The sequence below is a fragment of the Limulus polyphemus genome, unplaced genomic scaffold (genome assembly GCF_000517525.1).
Source record: "Limulus polyphemus unplaced genomic scaffold, Limulus_polyphemus-2.1.2 Scaffold1291, whole genome shotgun sequence".
NCBI classification, from domain to species: Eukaryota; Metazoa; Arthropoda; class Merostomata; order Xiphosura; family Limulidae; genus Limulus; species Limulus polyphemus.
The window spans coordinates 131,430-144,342 of NW_013666901.1; the positions used below are offsets into that span (position 1 = coordinate 131,430).

The window sequence follows — 12,913 nt, forward strand, 5'->3', positions numbered from 1 at the left end:
ACTATAGATAGTAATGCGCTTAATAATTTTTATTTAATTAAACAATGTACCAAAGAAAATAGACTTTTTAAGCTGTTAGAGCTAGACAGGGTAAAAACAGACAGCAGGGTTAGGATCTTAGCAATTATTTGTCTTTTTCTCTATATTTTTCATTATATTTTTATTTTGATCACATGTTCGAGCAACTTTGAAAACTGCCAGTCTAGAAAGGATTAGATATGAAGTTATCACACCATAAAATAATGAATGGACCAGTCATTATATTATCAAACTAAATACTGCATCTTAGCCCTTTTAAAATGGGTACCCCCTTTAAATACTTTTATTTGCAAGTCACTGTGCTACATTCAAAATTTAATTAAACACCTTTACCAGCAACCTATGTGAATTCAATTAACATTATAGTGTATGTTATGATTTGAAGTTTTATGTTATTTATGTTTTCAGTCCTTTATTTCAAAAGAAATCTTTAAAAACTACTTAAAACTTCAGATGTATTGTCACATGACCAATGAGCTATGAAAATTCTCTATGTTGGTACTCTGTATCTGCAATAATACAATGGCAGTTGTGTAGATGTACATCTTGACTATAAGAGACTTACTTAACCTATTGACACGCACATTTCAAAGATCTCTGAATGAATGCAGTTGAAACAAGTACTAAATTTTGTCAGCTCCTGACAGGTGCTGTGCCCACCCTTAGCTGATTTATTTGAGCTTTATAGCCTACTTGTTGAGGTTACATATGCACATATATAGTCATTCGAAAGAGCTCATTTTACACTATAATATAACAATGGTTATTTTGAAACTGGCACGCATTTGTTATCAGGGAGTACATGTAACTGACTGCAGTATTGTTGGCTGCTTGATCAACTGTAGCACTTGCAGTTCTTTCTTTCCTAAGTATGTTATAATTAGAGATGTAGTTAAATTGTACTTAGGTCTTTTATATTTTAATCAATTATGTATTAGTTATGTTTTAAAATGCATAATTGAAAGGCTTGAACATTTTTTATATGATATTTTATATTTTTTTGTGATGAACACTCGGAGTTACCATGTGTTTTTTTGCATAAATGTCCTTCCCCAATCTATGTGATATAAAATGCAACAGCCCATACAGAAAGGGCTAAGGATGAAGCACATAGATCTTGGCTTAATGTTGTGATGCACAGATGTAAGTGGTTGTATGAAATTATCACAGTATACTACTCTAGATGTTTGTGTTAGTAAATACTGTATCGCGTCCAAACACACACTACTATATTGTATCTGTGTTGTTGCTTTTGTTGAAACTTTTATTATTGCAACAGTATTGAAAAAAACTATTTTAATCACAGGGATTTCAGGAACAAATGGAAAACAGTGCAACAGAAATCATGGACAAAATTGACAGTGTTCGAACATCATCTAAAGGAGAAGCAGAGAAGCTGGGACATTCAGTAAGTTTTGCTCTGAAATCTCATGATCTTTTCAGCTGGGACTTTTACAGAGAAATACACACACATGTATATAGTTTTTTATCATAAATAGTCAGAATTTTGTAAAGACTTGAATGTAATTAATATGTTATTGTTTAGTAAATACATCATAACATACCAACAGACTTTTTGTGCAAAACTGAATGTGATATTTTAATCAAAAAAATGTGTTAACCCAGGTTTTCAGAGTTTAAGATAATTTAATTGCATGAAATATCTTACTTCTGTCCTCATATATCTAAGAAATTTAACTTTCTTTAGAAAAAAAAAAAGATACTGAAATGGATTGTGCTCAATGAAACCTGAAGTAATAATATAAATTAAGATAAATTTTTCATCTTGGGAAAACTTCATGCAGGAAAATAGATTACTGAAGCTATGTATCATAATATTAACCTTTAAGTAATAGGTCTTGTATTTAATGTTTTCATAACATAAGGCCTGGTATGGCCAGGTGGTTAGGGCACTCGACTCGCAATCTGTGGGTCTCGGGTTCGAATCCCCATCCCACCAAACATGCTCGCCCTTTCAGCTGTGGGGGTATTATAACGTGACGGTCAATCCCACTATTCGTTGGTAAAAGAGTAGCCCAAGAGTTGGCGGTGGATGGTGATGACTAGCTGCCTTCCCTGTAGTCTTACACTTCTAAACTAGGGACGGCTAGCACAGATAGCTCTCGTGTAGCTTTGCTTAAAATTCAAAACAAACAAACAAAAAATCATAACATAGTTGGTCAGTTTGAACTTCTAGAGGTTAAACAAATTTTGAAATATTTTTTTCAGGTTTCACAGTTGGTGAATTACTTCAGTCCACTTGTTCAAAGTGCAATTGGAAGTGCTTCCAAAACACAAAGTTCTAAACAACAAATGGCTTTGCTAGATCAAACAAAAACTGTTACTGAATGTGCATTGCAGCTTGTTTATGCAGCTAAAGAATCTGGAGGAAATCCAAAGGTAAGCATTTCATTAGCAAAACTTGAGTGATAAGTTAAGCTACTAACATATTTTACATTCAAACCTTATTAAAGTACTGTTATCTTTGCCCCAAAATTTACACTTTGGTGTATTACCACTATAGTTTTGTGTGTTATTGAATGCAGTAAACTTTACTGAGTTGTTCTATAATAAAGAAAATAATCGAAATATATGTTTTATTATTGTAAAAGTAACTGTCTGGTTCTGTAGTCTGTATGTCTGTTAGTGTTATGTTTGGAATACAGAAAAGATGATCCTGAGTAAAAGAGGAGTATGTGAAAATATCAGGTTGTTAACTTAGTATTAAAAATCTAAAACATAAATTTAGTACTTTTTATGAATATAAAAAACAATTGTCATAAGCTTTTAGAAAAACTTTTTTTCCTTTAATTTTTCTAGGCTACTCATGTTCATACGGAGATTGATGATTCGGCAGATGCAATGCAAGATGCTTTACATGACCTTCTACACACTTTGGAAGCTGCAGCTACAGAGGCTGGAATAGTGACAGGGTTGGTTGAGTCCATCAATAAAGCAGTTGCAAAGGTAAAGTTTTATTTTCGGATCTTAAAAATAGAGATTTTTTGGGATGGTGACATGTTTAATTATATCATATTTTTTTATATAATTGAGTAGTCAAAATTACTGATGGGGGAAATAGTTCAGTTTATAATTGATAAAAGGTGAAAACGTTTCAGTAGACATTTACTATGTTTTTAACTTTTCTTATTTTCAATAACTATTTTGAATAAAACCAAGCATAGGCTATGAGAATTGAAAGATCTGTGTTAGGATGTCCTTTAAGAAGCCTTTGTTATTGTGATAATGTAACTGAGTATTCAAATTGAAATTTGCCAGTATACTTGCTTTACAAGGATATTTTATTCTCTAATTTTTTATACCTTCTTCTGTTTCCTCTAGTAACTTATATTTTGTATTTTCTTTCAGTACTGTACAAGAATTCACTTAATTTTTAAATTTGTATGAAATGTGCAATTTTTATGTCCCCACTGTGAAACAGAGCATATTGGTTCATTCCTGTCCTTCTGTCCAGATTTCTTGGACAGTGTCTCAAGATTGGGCGGATGTATTTTGACCAAACTTATACAATAGGTATTAAAAAAAATTTCTAGGCCTAATTAATTTTTCAAGGTCAAAGCCAAAGTGGGAGCATAAATGTTTCATAAATACACTGGACTTGTTTTTTTCATTAAGAAAATGTTCATGTTTATTTATTTTCTTACACAGCCAATATGAAAGATCCTTTCTCACAAAAGCAAGTGCCATTTTATATAGATAAAACAACACAATGTCTGTAGAGTGTACGTCTCAATTACTGTAGTTGTAAATAAATTCTTTTAAGCCTACCATCCATTATTATATACTAGAAATTGAAAACCCTCTTTATGTGCTCTTATATATGGTTATATATAACTAAGCATTATAAGTCTTATTACATAGATAATTCAAAGAAGTGACTAAAAAAGGGTTTGGTAGCATTTGTTGTTTTAAGTAACAAAAACAGTGTAAATTACTGTTAATGTCTAAGCAAATGAAAATAAATATTTTGATAAAACATTTCACTGTAATCTTCACATACTGAGACAGACACCATTTACTCTAGGTCTCAGTTGTCTAGAACTACTAGTTAACCTTTTTTTTTTGTGTGTGTAGGTTGACGAACATGTGAGTGTCACTGAAACCGTTTCCTTTGCTGACTACCAAACTCGAATGGTGAATGCTTGCAAGGAAATTGCCAGACTTGCCCAAGAAATGGTATAGTACTATTTTTGGTACTTTAAGAATTAATAAATATATACATGTTTATAGATCTTAAAGGTAACTTTTTTTATATATAATATTAAGTAGAATAAAAATTAGCTAGGTATATATTCTCACAGAAGTTTTGAAAATAGAATAATAATATTCAAATCCAGTTAATACATAGTTAATGTATATTTATTTTGATCACCACACACATTTGAGATTTCTTTTTCTGTCTCTATAGCAGGTCTCTAAATGTCTGTTTATTACTGTCGTTAATACTGCACATTAGTTTCCTCATTCTCATAAGCTTAGAAATAAAATTTAACAAGTTAACTAGAAAGCTCAAGTATTGAATTCAGTTTCAGTTTAATAAAATTAACAGCAATGGTTCCAATTATTTTTCATTTCTCTTTTACAAGAACCAACAGCAGCCATTGTTGTGGCCCCTTGTGTGGGATACATTTTGGGCCTTCTTCGACCCCTTCCTGACACAAATGTACTATCTTTATATACTGGTACCTGTTTGGATTAGGGCATGGTTGTCCCCCTAAAGCTCATGGGCCTCTGTGCATTGCACAGCCTGCACACCCTAAATGGTTTTCACTGTCAAGAACTGAGTTGGAGAATTGGTGCAATAATGGTTGTGTCTGTAAAGTGAAACATTGTTGTTTCATTAGAGGCAAATCTTCATAGCAGCAAGTTAAGGTGTTGAGGTTTATGTGCTTGAGAAAACTAAATACATACAATAGGTATCATAAGAGCTAGAAAAAAAAGAAGGAAATTTATTAGCAATAAATAGGTTTGAGATAAAAAGATTGAAATAGTTCTTAAAATTAATAAACGAAAGTTACGATATGGAAGAATGAAAATTTGAAAAAAAAAGTCCTGAAAGTATACATCTGGAACAGAAGAGACATACTGATATTGAGATAAGAAATAAATGATACAAGAAAAACATGTCAAAGAACATATATGACAATTCTTTTCTGCAGAAGAATATGGCAAACAAAAACTGTGAGTGATTCAACAAGGAATCTGCATTTGTAATTTGTCTCTACAAGTACATTAAGCTTCATGTATTTTTCAAGTGTTTTCATCTGGTAGGGTGGAGGTTAATACTTTTGCAAAGAATAAAATTACAAAAGTGAACAAAGGTTATTAAGATATGTTTATTTTAGAAATCATATAAATGATAAAAAATATATATAATTCAGAACAGAGTACGGATAGCTTTAAAGGAATAAGTATTTTAATTAGAAAAATTAACGCAGGTTTTTGTGATTAAAATTACTGTTCATCCCCAATAAATAGTTCTGAAAAGTAATTTTTACAAACTTGTACCCAATTATTCAGTATCAGATTTGTAATTTATTTTAGGCAGAGTAATTAAGCATTTGTATAGTAACTGGTAATATCTAAGTCAAAAATTGACAATGCTTTAAACCTGAATGTGAAAAGTCTGTCAGCTTAGATTTTGTAGTTGTAGATTAAATTCTTCATTTTTGTAATAAGGTAAGTTATGGATGCTATGCTTAGGTCTTTTACATTACAATTTATTGATATTTTGTAAAGGGAGAATGTGGTTAGTGTTTTAGTTTAAGTGTTGTAACTAATAAACCTTCATATTTAGAAGCTTTTTTTTTTATAATTTTCTTTTCCAGGTTACTAAATCAACAACAGATGTCAGTCATCTCAGCCCTCTAGCAGCAAACCTTTCTCATCAGTATGCTATTGTTGCCAATGATTCCCGTGGAGCAGTTAGTGCCACTTCAAATTCAGAGGTATGCTTGATTATGTTGAGTTGTAAGATAAGTATAAATTCTTTCGAAATTTTTGTTTATTCTTTTAAGTGTTCTTTTAATGATTCTTCAAATTTAATCTACTGTTTTTATTATTAAATAATTTTAATATTTTTTATTATATTATTTTACTTCTTCATAATTAAATTACTCCAATTTTTTTAGTTTAATTTATTCTCAATACTTTCTACTGTTAGATTTTAAGTGCACACATGATTTTGGACTTAGAATATATATTCTTTAACTGTAGTAAGAGTACTGTAATAAAGCGGAACGTTATTTAAATTATTCCCAGTCAGTTTTTGTTTGTTCTATAGGAATGGCACATTTTTATAAAGATGGTATACCCATATAAAAAACAAGTAGTTTGAAATATTTGATACCACAGAGATATGTCAGTAGAAAATGGCACATTTTTATGATATATTTTTCACACTCGGTGCACCAGTCTATATACTCCATCAATTTTGTGCCATTTTTGAACATGTACACATCATGTGACTACTCTCCACCAATAGTATTTCACCACCTGTATTGATGCAGCTAGCTCCCTCTGCTATTCACACTCAATCGTTACTTTCATGATTGGCCCAACTTTGTGTTTTTTTGCATGTGGTTACTGTTTATGATTGGGCTTATTTGCTATTTCAAATTTTTTTAAACCGTTTCTTTTACTGTGTTTGGATTCAGTTGTTTCAATGATATTTTTTTGCATTTGTTTCTTGTTATGGAATTATACGAGAACTTCTTATGAATTCACAATTCAATGTATCGATTACGGTAGTTCCTGTTACAGTCAATAGTGGTACTGGTACGACTTCCCAGGAATCAGGTTTGACTTTATCTGCAGAGAACATACATGCCTTAATTCACAGGGAGCTAGATTCATATGTTTGGCCAGCAATTTCTTCTCCTTTTCAACCTCGCAATATTGCTGAGGAAGAATACAATCAAAGAGAAAACTATTTGGACTCTCTTTTTCTGGCACCTTCTTATTTTGGTCTGTCACACTGTACATGAGATTGAACCTTACACACTCTTTTTTTACAGTTGGTTACTCAGGTTAACAGTCAACACATACTCAGTTTTTTCTGTATGTTCCAGACAAGGTTGATTTTGCTAGTTTTCTTTTTCCTGCTCCTGTTGCTGTGCCTCCATGTCGTTCACTTTGTATATTCTTCTCCTTCCTTCCTATTGCTTTCAGATCTCCTAGTGGATCGGTGGTAAGTTTTCGACTTGTACACTTCGCACCTGTTTGCAATACAAATGGTAGGCATGGCTCAGATGCTCTTTGTGATGGCTTTGTCCTTCTTTTTATATAGAATAATTTTGTATTTCATGTCATCAGTGCTTGGACTTTGGTAAATTAAATATTTATATGTCCTTTGTCTTAAGTTAATTTAAATTTATTGTGAGTTAGATATTGAATATTACTTTGTTTTCCAGGTAAGTTTATTCAGTTTACACGTTCATTATTATTATTATGTACTTTGTAGACTAGGTAAATTTCTGTATTTTGTCAGTTCGACATTAATAAGTACATTGTCAATCAGTTATGTTTAGGTAGTTTGTACCTTATATATCATTCCTACTAGTAACATCTGATTCAGTGTTCTATCTGAATAAATTTTTTTTGTCATTGTTACATATGTGCCTTATAATAAAAATTTTCATCAGTATAGGACTTAATTTTTTTGCATAGATACATTGCTGGGATGTTTGTTTCTTTCCCATTTCTAGTGCTGAGCTTTGCTTCTATATTTCTTATATTCTTGACACTAGAATCCAATTTTTCTCCTTGTACTCTACAATTTGGTATTCATCCCCACAGTACTCACAATGTTGATAGTTATTTATAGCTAGAAGTCAAGTGTTCCAGTTTAGGTCCCTACTGTTTGGACTAACCTCAGATCCTTATGTGTTATGTCAGGTGGTAAGAACCTGTGCTCGATATCTTCATTCAATGGGTATTCACACTCATCATTACATGGACAACTGGTTCCTACTTGCTTCTTCCCATTCACTGTCCAGAGACCACACTTGTCTGCTCCTACTAGAAGCAGCATGGATGGGATTCCTGATAAAGGTGGAGAAGTTCATACCCCCACTCAAGACCTTATTCATTTGGGGTTTTTCTTCAATTCCAACCTCAGTCTGGCCCAGCTTTCTCCTCTTCATCTTCAGTATATAGAACAAGCAGTCCACAAGATCCTCACCTCACATCCTCTCACAGCTCGTGAGGTTCTATCTTTTTTAGGGGTGTGGACTTCCTTGGAAGCTCTTATTCCTATGGGTTGAGCTCATACGTGTTTCCTTCGGTGAACACTTTTCGATCAGTGCAACTTGTTGGATCCCTTGGACCCACCCATTTACCCTTCCTTCCCCAATCAGGGCTGGCCTGGCTTGGTGGCTAGACAGGGCCAGAAAACTGCAGTGGTTCTGCTTCCTCCACCTCATTCAGATTCACATCTGTTTGTGGACACATTTTAGAGGGTTGTGGTGCTTACCTCAATACTCAGGAGATTTCCAGTCTCTGGTCAGTTGAGGAGTCTTCTCTCCATATCATCAACATTCTCGAACTTATGGTGGTTTGTCAAGCTTTGTCTCACTTACTTCCTCTTCTGCAGGAGAGGGTGGTTATAGTACACTGACAACTCCACAGTGGTCACTTATTTCACCAACAATGGGGTACCAGATCCAGTTCTCTGTGCTTTCAGACCCTGGATTTCCATTTCTGGGCCCACAGTCACTATGTGGTGGTCTTAGCTTGCCATGTTCCTCGTGCCTTAAATCTGGTTGTAGATCGTTTATTTTGGCCCAACAAGATTCTCCCCATGGAGTGATCTCTCGATCTACGGGTCTTTCGGTGGATGTGTTCTCAGCAGGAAACACCTCATATTGATCCTTTCACCACCCACTAAAACACCAAACTTCCTTCCTGTTCCACACCCACTAGCTCTGGGAGTGAACACATTCACCCAAGATTGAAGAGGGCATCACATCTATGGTTACCCTCCTATTCGACTCCTCTCCAGAGTTCTATCCTTAATCCAAACCACTCCGTGTCTAGTCCTCCTTATGGCTCCGAATTGGCTGGCACAACCATGATTCCATCGATGTAAGAAAAATTTTACCATTCAGTTGATTTAACATTATATAAAACAATTATGGAATGAATTTATTTTTGATAAACATTTTTTAAGCAAAGTCTTTTATAACCTTTAAAAAATTTTAAATTTCTAGCATTTAAGAAAGTGTCCTGAAGGAATACTTCTAATAACTATCATTTAAGTCTTTTACATATTGAGTAATACTATTGTCATTCAAATGGCTTTCAACAATATCACTATTCTTGTGCACATCTAGCAGCAAAACCTTATGGACATGACAAAAAAAAACAACTGAAAAGCAAAACACTATCTGACTGTTCAGAAATCTATATTGATGGTCTAAAACTTTAAATTTCAAGGATTTTTATATTTTGAAAAATATATAGATGTGTCTGAGATGTGTATGATTAAATTCTGTTTATTAATATGCAAAATAGAAAAACTTGTCTTACAATACTTAGTCAAAAATAAAGATTTGTCCATCAGTGTTTTATAAAAGAATTAGAGCTTATGAAAAAAAATCTGGATTGTAGTCTCTCAGAAAACAGTATTGACGTGTTTTGTTTTTTAGGTTGCAATTCGAATCCGAACAGCTGTGCAGGACTTAGGAGCAGCATGCATAGACCTGACCAAATCTGCTGGTTCCTGTCAGAGCAATCCTAATGATGTTTTCTGTCAACGAGATGTAGCTGGAAATGCAAGAAATGTTTCAGAAAAGGTAAATGCCAGTATCAGTTTGGTTTAAAGCCCTGCATAGAAAGCTTTAAAAAATAGTTTATTTTAATTACAATATTAAACATGATTATCTATCTTGCTACCTTTAAAGTTTTTTTAATAGATGAGTAGATAGGGTAAGAAAAAGCGGAGATCAGCTAATTTAATGCTGCAGACCTATACAGGGATGATCCTTTTTTGTTGATTTAAACACAATACTGGCCATTCATGAGATCAGTACAACTTTGATGAGAAAAACACTGTAATACTTGAGGGGGGGAAGTTGGAGACTGAAAATGAAATTATTTCATATATGCCACAGGGGATCTTTTTTAACAGTCTAAATCAGGCTGTGCTCTGTTCAGTAGATCAACACCGTATTAGAAGTATCCCATTGGTGGTGGTGTGAAAATACTGCAGAAAGTCAATGATGAAAATGCTTGCAAGTTATTTGAAAGTATTAAAGGTTTAATTTAAGTGAATAATCCGTATGTGAAAAAACATCATATTGAAAGAATAATGTCCTTGAAAGAACTAAATGTCCTGTTGTGGAAAGTGTTTTTTCCAACTGTTGTTAATGTACAAATATAGTAGGTACACAATATAGAAGTAGTAATGTTAATATTAATTCTGCATGAAATTCTAAACATCAAAGATAAAATGCATTATATTTTCTCCAAAAATAACTAATTTTCTATCCTCTTTCATCCTCCCCTCCCCCAGACTGTAGCACTGATCATGGATTCAGCTGTGCTTGCCCTTAACCACCAGATTTTTTCAGCCTGACCTCTTTTCATCCTTGAACATATTTCTTCTTCATTTTGTGGAAGAATTTTGTCAGCCATAAATGTAGATTATTTTTGGCACAAAACTGTACAGTTTCATCTAAACTGTGAACAGCTTTAAAATTACTAGGTTTTGGTTTATAACATAGAAATTATTTTGAGGGCTATACAGTTAATGTTTTACCTTTAATCTGACAGAAAGCATCTTACCTACCAAACATACCTAGTTCAAAAACCAGGGTCAGGGTCCGAGATACAAAAAAGTTTTTAAGATTGGCTTCTTATCAATATTTTCCTCTTAATATATAATTATATATTGTTTTTCATGGAGCAAAAAAAAAAGCTTGTATGGCTAAGAATAAATTGGGAATACATAATTTTATCAGCATTTAATTTTGACAACAGCCTTCGTAATTTCCATTTTAAAATAGTTATAGTGTCTTGTCATTAAAGTAAGAAACAATAAAAAAAAATTGAAATGACACAAGTCATTTTTTATTAGCAGTTTTCTTCATTATAATATCAACATTTGCTTAAATTGTAGTATGATATCAAATATTTGTGTTCGGTGGTAAATGTTATTACCCACTGATAGACTTTTTTTTTATATACTCCAGGCATCCTTTGTTTTAGCAGCTCTCCAAGCAGGTTCTCGAGGAACTCAAGCTTGTATTAATGCTGCTAGCACTGTTAGTGGTATCATTGGAGACCTGGATACCACCATTATGTTTGCTACAGCTGGAACTTTACATGCAGAAAATGAAAATGAAAGTTTTGCTGATCATAGGTTAGTTTTGAATTTTTTAAATTGTTTTTGTGTGTTTGTTAAAACTATTAAATGCTTAAAATAAACTAACACGTAGGTCTGTTTTATATTTTCCTAAATAATAATTTTATAGACAGATAGTGCATAAATGATAACAGTATAATATAAATATCAGGCCTAAATAATAATAACAGTACAGTACACAGATCATACCTAAATAATATCAGTACAGTATCCAGATCATGCCTGAATGATAATACACTTGTTTGTGTGTCTGTTACAGAAATGATGTGTGCGTGCATGCATATTTAGATAGTAAGCTGCGTGCACATTATCGTGACAGATAATAACTGAGTATTATTATAATAGATTAGTAGAGACCCGCAAGACATTTGTGCTCAGATTATTGTCTTTATTGCAACAGTACTCCTTTAACTACAGAATGTCTAGAATAATACAAAATAATTCTAATCGCAGACACTGACATCTTGTCATATTATAATTCTGCTTGTTGGTACGCCTTATAAACATGCGCAGTAGAAATTTACTCAGAAAAACGGTGCAAGTGCCTGCCTATGCCAGAGATGTGGAAAGCTCAACGAACAAGTCACTACAAATGCTCTATTAATGAAGGAATAACAAAAAAAGATGGATATAAATATTCTGTATTAACCATTTAGTACAACAACATTAAAAGCTTGAGGTTTTCAAAAAGGTTTGATGTTAGGTCCTAGAATAACATGGGTTTTTTATAGATTGTATTAAGTACAGTATAGTTTAGTCCTAACTAAGCTAATGTAAAAAACATACATGGTACAGTGTTAATTTATCTCTCTATTGAATTTAGGCCTAACATTAGTTAAGATTTTATAAAGTACAGAGTACAACCTAAATACAAGTGGACTTGCACATTTCAGTGTCTACGATTACATTTCATTTATATTATTCTACAAATCTTGTATTTAAAAAATATTGCTGCAATAAATATACTAATTTACAGCAAACATTTTATCGGTCTCTGCTGGCCATTAAATAATACTGTAGTTTCACAACCATGCCTAAATAATTTTAATGCAGTTTCACAACCATGCCTAAATAACAATAGTGCAGTTTCACAACCATGCTTAAATAACAATAGTGCAGTTTCACAACCATGCCCAAATAACAATAGTACAGTTTCACAATCATGCCCAAATAACAATAGTGCAGTTTCACAATCATTCCTAAATAATGATAGTGCAGTTTGACAGTCATGCCCAAATAACAATAGTGCAGTTTCACAGTCATGCCCAAATAACAATTGTGCAGTTTTTCAGTCATGCCCAAATAACAATAGTGCAGTTTCACAATCATGCCCAAATAACAATATTGCAGTTTTACAACCATGCCCAAATAACAATAGTGCAGTTTAACAGTCATGCCCAAATAACAATAGTGCAGTTTTACAGTCATGCCCAAATAAAATAGTGCAGTTTTACAGTCATGCCCAAATAACAATAGTGCAGTTTCACA

The 12,913-nt window shown here is 32.8% G+C and overlaps 1 protein-coding gene across 1 annotated transcript in view; it reads left to right on the forward strand.

Annotated features, from left to right (window-relative positions):
* LOC106462961 (talin-2-like) overlaps positions 1-12,913 on the forward strand; it is a 133,901-nt gene that overhangs the window by 84,018 nt on the left and 36,970 nt on the right. Inside the window, exons 40-46 of the mRNA XM_013922930.2 lie at positions 1,346-1,447; positions 2,269-2,439; positions 2,860-3,006; positions 4,135-4,236; positions 5,889-6,008; positions 9,708-9,854; positions 11,253-11,422. Of these exons, the coding sequence (XP_013778384.1) occupies positions 1,346-1,447; positions 2,269-2,439; positions 2,860-3,006; positions 4,135-4,236; positions 5,889-6,008; positions 9,708-9,854; positions 11,253-11,422 (959 nt within the window). The remainder of the gene's footprint in view (positions 1-1,345; positions 1,448-2,268; positions 2,440-2,859; positions 3,007-4,134; positions 4,237-5,888; positions 6,009-9,707; positions 9,855-11,252; positions 11,423-12,913) is intronic.